We start from the raw sequence: 12,247 nt of genomic DNA on the forward strand, positions 1-12,247 counted from the left end.
GCTCACCATGTTCAAGGGGCTTCATTCATGGGGTGCTGTTCTTGGACGCTGGCTTTGTTTTTTTAATCTTGATTTCCTTGATGCTGTGAGCATGTTCCACATTGTTGTTGCCTGCAGTCCTGGTGCCCGGAATGTGACTCTCCCATGTAACAGATACTTACTGCGTGGCCACTGTATGTTAGGAGGCTGTGGTCAGCCCTGGTGGGTCATCATCCTGGGCAGAGGCCCACAGAACTCCGGGACCAGCGGGCTGTACTCCGGAGCACCTCAAAGGCTAAGGGAATGTGCCTGGGGCTTATGGCATGGATAGAAATAGGCAAAGCAGGGGCAGCAGGAATTCTGTGCTGAGAAAGGGGCCCAAACCCTTTCCTGTTTGTCAAAAGATGAAGAGTGAAATCCAAGGTTTTTAGGAGCCTGTGTCCTCCCGGATATAGACGCCTTTGTCCTTATGTCATCAGAACACCTGAATGAGGTTCATATTACATCCTGATGTCCATATTACATATATGAGCAAAGCTGGAGACTCAAAGCAAGACAGTACAGCTCTCATGCGTTGACTGAGCATGCCAGCCACCACAAATATGCCAGCCACCACAGTACACGTATTAACTGACTTAAGCCATACTACAACCCTCTGGGGAAATTTTATTATTATTCTCATTAACCAGATGAAGAAACTGAGGCTCAGAGAGGTGAAATAACTTACTCAAAGTGGTTTAGATGAGAAATAGGGGAGCTGGGATTTGAACCCAGGCAGTTTGGTGCAGAGTCTCAAGCACTGTCCTTCATTGCCCCTTTCAATGCATGTTTGGACTCAGCCAGGGCAGACATCATGGTCTGTTTCACCAAATCCCTCAGCAACAGTTCCTTGGTGATTTGGGCCACCCCAAGGGTGGACAAGCAAATAGCTAATAGCTATTCAGTTATTACTATGTACCAAGCAGGGAGCTAAACATTTTCCTTTTTTTAAACGCATTATCTCATTTTATCCTTACAACAGCCTGGTAATATAGATACTATAATTATGTCTATTTTACAGATGAGGACACTGAAGCGTAGGGAGATTAAGTAACTTGCTCAAGTTCTCACCACAACTTAAAAGAACTAGGGCATTGACTCCAGAAGCTACCGTGTGGTTAAGACTGACCGACCCTGGGAGGAGAACAGAATTTTGCACATCAGGCCCTCAAAGTGGGACCCTCATTCCCTCTCAGACCTCACAGCCTAGCCAGGTTTAGTGAGTGCCATCTGTGTCTGGAACGACAGCTCCCTCAGCCCTGTCCTCCCACGACAGGCTTGTTTAGGAAAATCTGCCCTTCACCATTTTGCCAAACGGGCTTATCCAGATTTGAACTGGGGGATTCTGGCCTTCTTTCTCAGGAAGGCACAAAAATGACTTCATGTTTTATTTCACCATGGAGGCTATTTTTGACCCTCAGTTTTAGAGGGAGGGAGATAGATAGATAGATAGATAGATAGATAGATAGATAGATAGATAGTTTTTTTTTTTTTTTTTTTTTGAAATGGAGTCTCATTCACTCTGTTGCCTAGGCTGGACTGCAGTGGTGCAATCTCAGCTCACTGCAACCTCCGCCTCCCGGGTTCAAGCAATTCTCCTGCCTCAGCTTCCCAAGTAGCTGGGATTACAGGCATGTGCCACCACGCCCAGCTAATTTTTGTATTTTTAGTAGAGATGGGGTTTCACCATGTTGGCCAGGATGGCCTCTGTTATATTTGAACACTGGATTTGTCTCTCATATGAGACAAATTTTTAGGAGGCTCCTGGTGGCCCCAGTCCAGGGCAATGGGCACTCCATGATCCAAGCCACTCTTGGCCTCAGGGTAGGAGAGGGGCTCAGGGTGTGCTGTGTGTGGTGGGAGCCGCCAATGGACAGCTTGCTGCTTCCCATCTGGTGTCTCCATTCCTTTGCCTCTGAAGGTAACATCTCTCACTTGTTTCTTTCTGAAGATGTCGACACCGTCAGGACAAGTGTAACCTTTAAGCTAAATGAAGGCAAGTGTAGTTTGAAAAAGGCTGAGCTGTTTCCCGAGGGTCTGCGACCAGCACTACCAGGTATGGAATCAGATGGTTGGTGTAGGGAACTTGCCTGCATGTGGGAAGGGGCCTGCAGCCAACCAAACTGGAGGTCTATGGGGGCCAGGGGCTGTCCAGCTGATCCAAGCACACTGCAGATGGGATTGAGCCATCCAGAACCTGCAGGGACTCATCCCAAGAGGAAGAAGAGCATAACCTAGCACGCTTGTGTAGTTCTGGGGTCATACTTCGGGGCTTCCTTTGCATGGTATAGTTGGTGAGGCTCTGGGGAAACCCACGAGTTCATAGAAGTCAATAAGGGCTTCAGGTGAATTAGCAATTTGTGATCATATTGGGTTAAATTTTCTAGATCTCAGATTTTGCTTGAAATATAAGCCAAAGAAATGAAAAAAAGTTTGGCTCAGAAAGGATAACTTTGATGAACAAAGATCTAATATCCAGCTTTCCTGCTGGGTCTAGTTTTTGGAAGCAGTGACCCCATTGGCTTCAGCAAAGCAAATACCATCCAAGTAGAACTGGCCTTGTTGAAAAGAGCAGAATCTAACATTCCTTTTTCTTTCCCAGCACACATTTCCAGTATTATTTTATAGAATACTTTTAGAGATTAAAAATAAAAAGGATCAGGATTCATGTATTAGGGAGGCTTCTTTTCCCAATCTACTCTCAAATCACACAGACAAATAAACCTAAAGCTCACTCTAGTCACTTTTGCCTGCCTATTTTAAGTAAGTAATTTAAAGTAACTTTGTACCTCCATTTGATGGAATATTATGCAGCTATTAATTCTATGTTTTCAAAGAATGTTTAACGACACAGGAAAATGGTCTTGTTATAATGCTGAGATGTAAAGCAGGAGAGAAACATTCTGTATATCTAATACAATCCAAACTGTGTAAGAAAAAGTGTGCTAGAAGAAACACAAAACTCATGATATCATTTAGAGTGGTTACATCTGGGTGGGAGGATGATGGGTAATTTTAACTTTTTTTCTGCATTTTCCAAATTAACCATAGTGAGCATTTATACTTTTAAATCTCAGGAGTGGAGGGAGGGAGCATTGTTTAAAAATAGATTTGAGGCCGGGCGCGGTGGCTCAAGCCTGTAATCCCAGCACTTTGGGAGGCCGAGATGGGCGGATCATGAGGTCAGGAGATCGAGACCATCCTGGCTAACACGGTGAAACCCCGTCTCTACTAAAAATACAAAAAACTAGCCGGGCGAGGTGGCGGGCGCCTGCAGTCCCAGCTACTCGGGAGGCTGAGGCAGGAGAATGGCGTGAACCCGGGAGGCGGAGCTTGCAGTGAGCTGAGATCCGGCCACTGTACTCCAGCCTGGGCGGCAGAGCAAGACTCCGTCTCAAAAAAAAAAAAAATAAATAAATAAATAAAAATAAAAATAGATTTGAACCAGTCATGGTGCCTCACACCTGTAATCTCAGCACTTTGGGAGGCCAAGGCAGGCAGATTGCTTGAGCTCAGGAGTTTGGGACCGGCCTGGACAACATGGCAAAACCCCATCTCTATGAAAACTACAAAAAGATTAGCCGGGCCTAGTGGTTCATGCCTGTAGTCCCAGCTACTCAGGAGGCCAAGGCGGGCGGATCACTTGAGCCCAGGAATTGGAGGCTGCAGTGAGCTGTGTTGACACCACTGTACTCCAGCCTGGGCAACAGAGCGAGACCCTATCTCAGTAAAATGAAATAAAATAAATAAAATGATAAAAATAGACTTGGCCTGTAGTTTACTTAATGAGATTGTACTAGTGTTAATGTCTTAGTTTTGATAAATGTATGATGTTAACGTTAGGGGAGACTGAGTGAAGGTTATGTGAGAACTCTATACTATCTTAGCAACTTTTCTATAAATCTACTTATTTCAAAATGGAAAGTTAAAAAAATACATATGGAACATCGAAAGGGAAAAAGATTTAAAATGAGAATCTGTTCAGTTTAAGATTTGAAGTTACCCTTTTGAAAAGGTAAGATAAATCTTTAGGGGAAAAATATAGAGAACAAATAAATTTGCTTCCTTTGGGTGGCCCCTGTTGACCTATGGCTTGAATGTCCTTGTAATGTTAAAGAAGAATCTGATACAGGTAATACTTCATTTCAATGAAGATTCTGAAATAGAGACAAATTCATGGAGTGGTTGATATGTGGACCTGCTCTTTGGTGAGGGTTAACAGAGTCACTGGAAACCATGGTGAGAGGGGAGACAGTCAAGTCAGGAAGAAGGATGTGCAAAGCCCTGTCTTATGCAACACTTCCACTCTCATCCTAGATGCCTTCATGATATTGTTTGGTTCTGTTAATGCTTTGTGCCATTTATTGCTCCTGGTTATTTAAAAATGAGACATCACTGCTGACGGGCGTTCCAGCTTTCCCTTCAGGTTAGAATGACTTCCAAGGTCAGATTGCCTGAAAGCAGTAGTTGGTTTCCTTTCCACTCCTGTGCTCATTCCTTATTTGCAGCCTCAGCCCCTGCTTGGCACATCCAGCTTTATGCAAACCAACTGTGAGAATGTAAGCACACGTTAGCAAACCGTCAGTAAAGAATGCAAGACGACTCCTGGTTCTTGTCTCCCACATATGTGGCCAGTCGGAAACATCTAGCATTTATTCATGAAAAGAATTTTCAAGAGCTAAATTGTAAAGTTATATAGGAGGCAATACTAGGTCTTCAAAATTAAAATGTCATTGCGCTCCAAGTTGAGGGCTTGCAGTGTCTTGGCATCTGGAGATAATCACTTAGTCCCTTGAGAGTTGTTTTAATGAAATGTTTACTGAGCTCTAGCAAATGTTCAGCTGAGTGCTTTGCCAGGATTTGGCTTCCGATAATTTTGTTTCTTCATACAGAGAAGCACAGCTCAGTAAAAGAGAGCTTCCGCTACGTAAACCTTACATGCAGCTCTGGCAAGCAAGTCCCAGGAGCCCCTGGCCGACCAAGCGCCTCTAAGGAAATGTTTATCACTGTTCAGTTTGAGCTTGAAACTAACCAAAAGGAGGTGACAGGTTGGTTTGAAAACAGTCTACATTGCCAGGCTTCTCACGGCTTGCTCCTTATTTCTTTGCCTTTCACTTTTTATCATTCTTGGGGGAAAATAATGCAAACACTGAAGTATCTCCTGTTTTTTTCACCCTGAAACTAAACTGAATTGGTTTGGAACCTGATGATTTTCTCTGCTTCATAAAAACCCAAAGCTACCATTTTGATCCACAAATTTCTGTTTGAATCAAATGCTGCCCAGCCTGCTAGGTGCCCCCTCCAGGTTTCTCCCCATTCGGTCCACAGGGAGCTCGGGGTGTTGGTAGGGCCTGCAGTTGATGTGGCCGTTGTCACACGCTGCAGCCTGACCTCTCCCGCACTGCTGTCCCTCTTGTTTCTGTAGCTTCTTGTGACCTGAGCTGCATTGTAAAGCGAACCGAGAAGCGGCTCCGGAAAGCCATCCGCACGCTCAGAAAGGCTGTCCACAGGGAGCAGTTTCACCTCCAGCTCTCAGGCATGAACCTCGACGTGGCTAAAAAGCCTCCCAGAACATCTGAACGCCAGGCAGAGTCCTGTGGAGTGGGCCAGGGTCATGGAGACAACCAATGTGGTGAGTGGCCTGGGACATTCTTGCTAACAGAATAGCCTTGGGCTCCATAAACACTCAGGGTAACCGAAAGCAAGTCTGGCCCATCCTCCCTTCTCAGGGCTGTCTTTAGAGAACACTCCGGGCAGCCCTCTGTTTCCTAGTAACTGTCACGTTTGTGTCTGTCGTCCCTGCTAGGCCCAGAGCTCCCTGGAGTGAGACTGATCTCATTCACCTCTCTGTCCTGAGCGCCTGGCATAGTATCTGGCTTGTGGTGGGCACTAAAATGTTTGTTGACTTGAGGAACAGGAAAGAAGTGGCAAGGTTGATGAGAAGAGGGGTGTTGCCCTTTACAGGTCTGAGGGGCGGCAGTCTTCCCTGGCTGGGGCAGAACTGCAGGGGCAAGGCACCCTCGAGCCTTCTCCACACTCTGTCATCACAGCTAATCTTATGGTCTTCCTCTGGCTTGGCCAACTATGGCAATGAATAAGCTCCTGTCCGTAGTTCTGTGCACAGGCAAAGCTAGGGGGCTGCTTGGCTGCCTTACGAGACCCCGGAGCCTCAGCCCAGGGCTCCTAATAGAGTCAGTTCCATTGTATGGGTTGTGTTGGTGGTGGTATTTCAGAATTAAATTTGAGACCTGGCACTTGAGCAGCATCAGTTCTGTCTCTCTGATAAAGCTAGCAAGAGGGTCCAGGACACGAGGTTCTAGGATGGTCAGTTTAGAGATTTGTCACAAGGGACTCTTCTGGGCAATTATGGGATATTTTATCTGAAAAGGCTTAGATGGGAAAAATTGGGTCTCACTTTACAGTAAAAATGATAATGATGTATTGAGTTCTTATCTGTCATAAGCATAACAGTAAGTCTCACGTCTGCATTATCTCAATTAATCCTAACAGTAACCTTCCCAGGTAGGTATTACTAACTGCATTTAACAGCTGAAGCTTAGAGGGCTAAGTTTTCTTGCTTAAGATCACACTGATGTTCTGATTCCAAAGCCTATGCTCTGGTCCCAAGCCGGGTGAATTTCAGTAACTAGATTTCTCCAGGATAAACTGATGTCCTTTTCCAAAGTGTCAGTAGAATCATGAGGCCTAAGCAATAAAGCTTAACTAAGGAGTAAGAATGTGTGTTTCTAAATAAGCCAAGCTGAATCCAGGGGCACTTGGTCCAGAGAATTGTCAGCCTTAGCCCCACAGCTCAAATTTGTTGCTTTGCCAAAACTTAGTGAAAATCAAGTGCAAAATCAAGTGGAACTGTCTGCAAGGGGCTGGTTTCCAGATAGTCTTGACTTTCATTCCAGCTGATTCTCTTAAAAAGAAACAAAGAGGGGAAAAAGTAAAAACAGCCCAGCTGGTTGATCTGTTCTCATTTAAAATTCTAAGAGTTCCAGTTTCCATACTAAAATAGTGGTGAGAGTTGGCTATGGCTGCCCTACTTTCCAGGATGAGTTGCAGAGACTGTCAGGGCCCTCCTGGCCTCTCAGGGTTCCACTGCACCCCTCCCCCATCTGCTATCCTGTTGGGGTGAGGCCTCGCAGACTGGCCAAGGAGTCTTTGTGGCCAGTTAAGAAGTCAAGAAAACCTATGTCAAGGGCTGCATGGACTGGCTCCCAGTGAGGGTATCACTAATACTACCATGGGTATGTTCCTGGGGAGTAAAGGCCCAAGGATAAGGAGCAGGAGTTACTTAACAGGGGCTTCATGACCACAACAGCCTACGAAAGATACTCAGGGCCAGGCGCAGTGGTTCACACCTGTAATCCCAGCACTTTGGGAGGCCAAGGTGGGCAGATCATGAGGTCAGGAGATCGAGACTATCCTGGCCAACATGGTGAAACCCCACCTCTACTAAAAAATGCAAAAAATTAGCGGGGCATGGTGGCGCGTGCCTACACGCCCAGCTACTCGGGAGGCTGAGGCAGGAGAATCCCTTGAACCAGGGAGTTGGAGGTTGCAGTGAGCCGAGATCGTGCCACTGCACTCCAGCCTGGGCGACAGAGCAAGATTCTGTCTCAAAAAAAAAAAAAAAAAAAGAAAGACACTCGGTAGAGGGTTTGTGTAGCTGTTGTGGTGTGTGAATGTGTCCCTGAGATGCTTGTCATGCTAAATTAGGTTTGATTTGTTTCTAGGGGAGCCAATGTGTCTTGTCTCAGGAGCTCCCTCAAACACTGGATGAATTTTGTAGCCCTCATGGCATCAAATCAGGTCCAGGTCTGACAGCAATATTGAAGATTTTACCATGTAGAGAAAACAGCTTACCAGTGACATTCCTTCTTGCTGCTGAGGGAGGAAGTGGGTATAAAGAAGTGTCAGATGTGTTAATTAGAAAGGCTTTTTATACAGCAGGCAGCATGTGGCATGGGCAAGGCGGGGTGTGTGTGTGTGTGTGTATCTTCTAGTCCTGGTCTATTTGATGGTGTTAGGACTTCATAAAGACAAGGCTTGCTGATGTTTTCTGAACTCTGGATGGTACAGACAGTGGAGATAAGCCTAGGATAGTTCTTTTTAGAAACGGTTTTCAGTATCTGCAGAAAAGAGCTCCAAAAAAATGGAGTCACTTCCATCTCTCCTTCCAGGAGAGGTTTATTTTTTTTAAATATGTTATGTTTATCTTTTTAAATACTTTAAATTTAGTTTTCAATTACAAAAGTAGTGCATGTTTCAAATGGCACAGAAATGTATACAGTAAAGATAAAAGTTTTCTCCACAGCTCCCTAATCCAACTCCCCAGCAGTAATCCCTGTTATAGTTTGCTGTGTTATTTTTCCATAACTGTTTTTATGCACATATAAAAAGGACATTTTATATATTCATTCAATAAATATTTATTGAGCACCAACTGTGTGCCAGGTACCATTCTAGATACCAGGAATCCAGCAATAAAGAAACAAGCAAACATCTCAGCCCACACAGAGTTTACAATTTTAGAGGAAGAAGGTAGACAACCAACCAATAAACAAGGAAAGATACTACTATCATGTAGCAGAGGGCGATAGGGATATGGAAAGCAGGCCTGCAGGGAAGTGGAATGGAAAGTGCCAGACCAAGGTGAGGGGTGAGGGATGAGGAGCCTACTCCCCCAAAGTGCAGACTGTGGTCAGGGAAGGCCTCATTGCAAAGTGTCATTTGGGCAGACCCAAAGGACAGTAAGAAGCAAGCTATGGAGATATCTGGGGGAAGAGAGTTTCAGGCAAAGGGAACAACAAATAGGAAAACCCCAAGGTACTGGAAGGAAGGCCAGAAGGATGAGAGCCGAGAGAGTCAGGGAGGGACAGCAAGGGCAGAGCAGTAGCAGAGGGAACTCAAAACCAGGGAGGACCCTGATCCCGAATCTGATGAGAAAGGAAGCCAGTGGAGGGCTTTGAGCAGAGGAGTAACTGACGTGTTTTCAAAAGATAACTTTGGCTACTGTGTTGAAAATTGACTATATGTTTACGTATGAATAAACATATATATATATACACACACACACACACACACACACACATAAAATTTAAATAGGCTGGGTGCAGTGGCTCACATCTGTAATCCCAGCACTTTGGGAGGCCAAAGTGGAGGATCACTTTAGGCCAGGAGTTCAATACTGGTTTGGGCAACATAGTGAGACTCTGTCTCTGTCTCACTATGTTGGTTGGTAGCACCTGTAGTCCCAGCTACTCAAGAGTCTAAGGCGGGAGGATCATCTGAGCCCAGGAGTTTGAGGCTGCAGTGAGCTGTGATTGTGTCACTGCACTGCAGCCTAGGTGGCAAACCAAGAGCCTATCTTAACAAAATAAAAAACAAATATCAATACAATTTGAATAGTGCTATGTGTTGTTTTTAACTTAGTGTAGATCAAGAACATCTCTCTAACATGATAGAAGAGCAACCTCATTTCTTTTACAGCTTCCCAGGCTGTATTTGTTTGAAGACACCAGTACTGATTAGCCCTACCCCTATTGGTGAACATAGAAGTTATTGCTAATTTTTCTATTGCGAATAGCGCTCATTCTTTTACACATGGCCAATATTTCCGAAGGATAGACTTGTAAAAGTACAATGGCCGACTCAAAGAACTTGTATATTTAAAATTTTAATAGATACTGCCAAATTACTTTCCCAAAAGATCATACCAATGCATGTTGCTTCCAACATTGGAGTGTTTATAGCCCTACATCTTTGCTAACGTGGATTATTTATCATTGATCCTTTTTGTTTTTGCAAATCTGATAAGCAAAAAAAAAAAAAAAAAAAAGTCATTTTAACTTGGTTTTCTTTATTAGTAAGACTAAGCATGCTGTCTTATGCCTGTGGTCATTTGGATTCCTTCTTCTGAGAACATCTATATTCTTTGCCTATTTTTGCATTGAACTGTTTATCCTTTGAATATCATTAAAAAATAAATTTTAAAGTCCTAACTTACACCAGAGAAAATAATCACTTCTGACCAATTGTATATTTTCTTTCTTATTGTTATTTTATATAGTAAAGTCTCATTAATTTGGCATTTGGGGACTTTGGGGACAGCCTGCTCTCCAAGTGACCTTTGTACCATCTGTGATCAATTTTAGCAAGATGGCAAAAAAGAAATGATTATAGTCTCCAAGGAACAAATTTCTTAAGCTCTACAGTACTTCATAAAGTTCTTCATGTCTAAAGAAAATTAACTATATCACATGGACGTCTAGCTATTGTACTTTCATAATACCAGCTAAAAGATACATTATTTAAGAAATACACTGGATAATATACATGTGTGTATGCATGTGTGTGTGTGTATATATGTATGTATGTATGTATGTATGTATATATACTGTATTTGGTTGTTTTTAAAACTTGCTGAGATTTTTAGAAGAAACAATCCAGACAACTGGCAAACTGGGAAGTATTTTAGTGCCTGGGTTCTTGAGAGACTAGGAACATTTAATTCGGTTTGTAACAGCTTACTGCTGTTCCTCTGTAGCAACTGAGAAACATTAATTCAACTAGTATTAATCGAGTACCATTCTGTCCACTCTGTGTGCTTGGGATGAAGCAATTAAGAACATAATAATCAAAGGGCCTATTCTCATGAAGTTCACACTGTAACAGAGGAAAACAGAAATTAAAAAGTAAAGCGATAATTTCAAAAGCTTAAGTGCTATGAAGAGAATAAAACAGAGAGGATTAGAGGGAGGATTACTCTCCATAGGGTGGCCAGGAAAGGCTCTCGGAGCAAGTGACTAGGAGCAAGTGGTCAAGCACCAAGGCCTAAGTGAGGAGGAGCAGCTGGCGTGCAACGTGCTGATGGTAGGGCCTGGGGGGTGTGGGGGAGCTCCGTAATGGGGGAGGATCAGCAAATCCAAAGGGCCTAAGGCAGGAAGGAGCTGAGCATTTCCTTCTTCTTTAAGATTATTATTATTCTATTTTTTAGAGACGGGGTCTTGCTATGTTGCTCAGGCTGGTCTTGAACTCCTGCGTTCAAGTGATCCTCCCACCTCAGCCTTCGAGTAGCTGGGATCACAGGCGTGAGCCTCTGTGCCTGGCTCAGATATTCTATTCTGAATTCTTTCGAAATTGAGAAATGATTTGGAAATGATCAGGCAGAGATTTCCTTTCTTGTTTAAACTGAGGAAAATATAAAATCTGTATTAGCACTATAGACCAGTATTTGACCAATATTTAACACACAGACTGAATAGGAAATTCTTTTAATTAAAAAAGTTTTAAAAACATGATTGAGTAAAATGTTGACATGCATTGAACACTGACATTGTGTTCAGCCCTGTGCTAAGTACTTTACCTATATTATCTCATTTAATCCTCATCCCAAGTCTGTATTAACTCATCCCTTTTTACACATAAAGAAACTTGAGACACAGGATGACAAGCATTTTCCACAATGTCACCCAGCAAGTAAGTGTTGCAGAGGCAGGATTGAAATCCAGATCTGATTTGAGTCTATTCTTTTTTCCTTTTTTCTGGAGACAGTCTTGCTCTTATCACCCAGGCTGGATTCAGTGGCATGATCTCAGCTCACTGCAACCTCTGCCTCCCAGGTTCAAGCGATTCTCCTGCCTCAGCCTCCTGAGTAGCTGGGATTACAGGTGCCTGCCACCACGCCTGGCTAATTTTTGTATTTTTAGTAGAAACAGGTTTCACCATGTTGTCCAGGCTGATCTCAAACTCCTGACCTCAAGTGATCCACCTGCCTCAGCCTCCAAAAGTACTGGGATTACAGGTGTGAGCTACTGCACCTGGCCACAAGTCTATATTCTTCTCAATTTGAATGTCCTCACCTCTCCTGGGTTCAGCCTGTGCCCTGGGATCATCTTACTCATGCTGTACTCATATGCATAGCCCTCCATGTACCAACTCTGTGGGGAGTGCTGAGGAGGCCTAGGTAAGTAAGATACCATCCATTGGGTCACACTTAACCCTCCAGGGAAGGGTCAGAGATGCCTTCCCCAAAGAGAGAAAGCCTACGTAGAGTTTTGAAGGATGCATAGATGATGGCTAAGTGGGGAGGAGTATTCAGGCCAAGGAACAGCCTTGGGAAATGAGGAAGAGCAAGGTACGCACAGGCGATTATTGACATGTCAGTGTCACTAAACCTGGAGTACCAGGTAGAATGTGGTGGACAACTGGGCTAATGGGA

General features: G+C 43.9%; 2 protein-coding genes across 5 annotated transcripts in view; one reads left to right on the forward strand and one right to left on the reverse strand.

Annotated features, from left to right (window-relative positions):
- The window catches only part of SCUBE2 (signal peptide, CUB domain and EGF like domain containing 2), a 73,918-nt gene that overhangs the window by 38,050 nt on the left and 23,621 nt on the right, over positions 1-12,247 (forward strand). For 3 of the 4 annotated variants that reach the window (XM_025357201.1, XM_025357200.1, XM_025357199.1), the window contains 3 exons: positions 1,970-2,074; positions 4,911-5,066; positions 5,444-5,650. In XM_025357201.1, the coding sequence (XP_025212986.1) occupies positions 1,970-2,074; positions 4,911-5,066; positions 5,444-5,650 (468 nt within the window). The remainder of the gene's footprint in view (positions 1-1,969; positions 2,075-4,910; positions 5,067-5,443; positions 5,651-12,247) is intronic. The other variant, XM_025357203.1, reaches the window with a different exon arrangement.
- Positions 1-12,247, reverse strand: part of LOC112606575 — a 63,335-nt gene that overhangs the window by 12,299 nt on the left and 38,789 nt on the right. The window lies entirely within an intron of this gene.

Source organism: Theropithecus gelada, chromosome 14, assembly GCF_003255815.1.
Source record: "Theropithecus gelada isolate Dixy chromosome 14, Tgel_1.0, whole genome shotgun sequence".
NCBI lineage: Eukaryota > Metazoa > Chordata > Mammalia > Primates > Cercopithecidae > Theropithecus > Theropithecus gelada.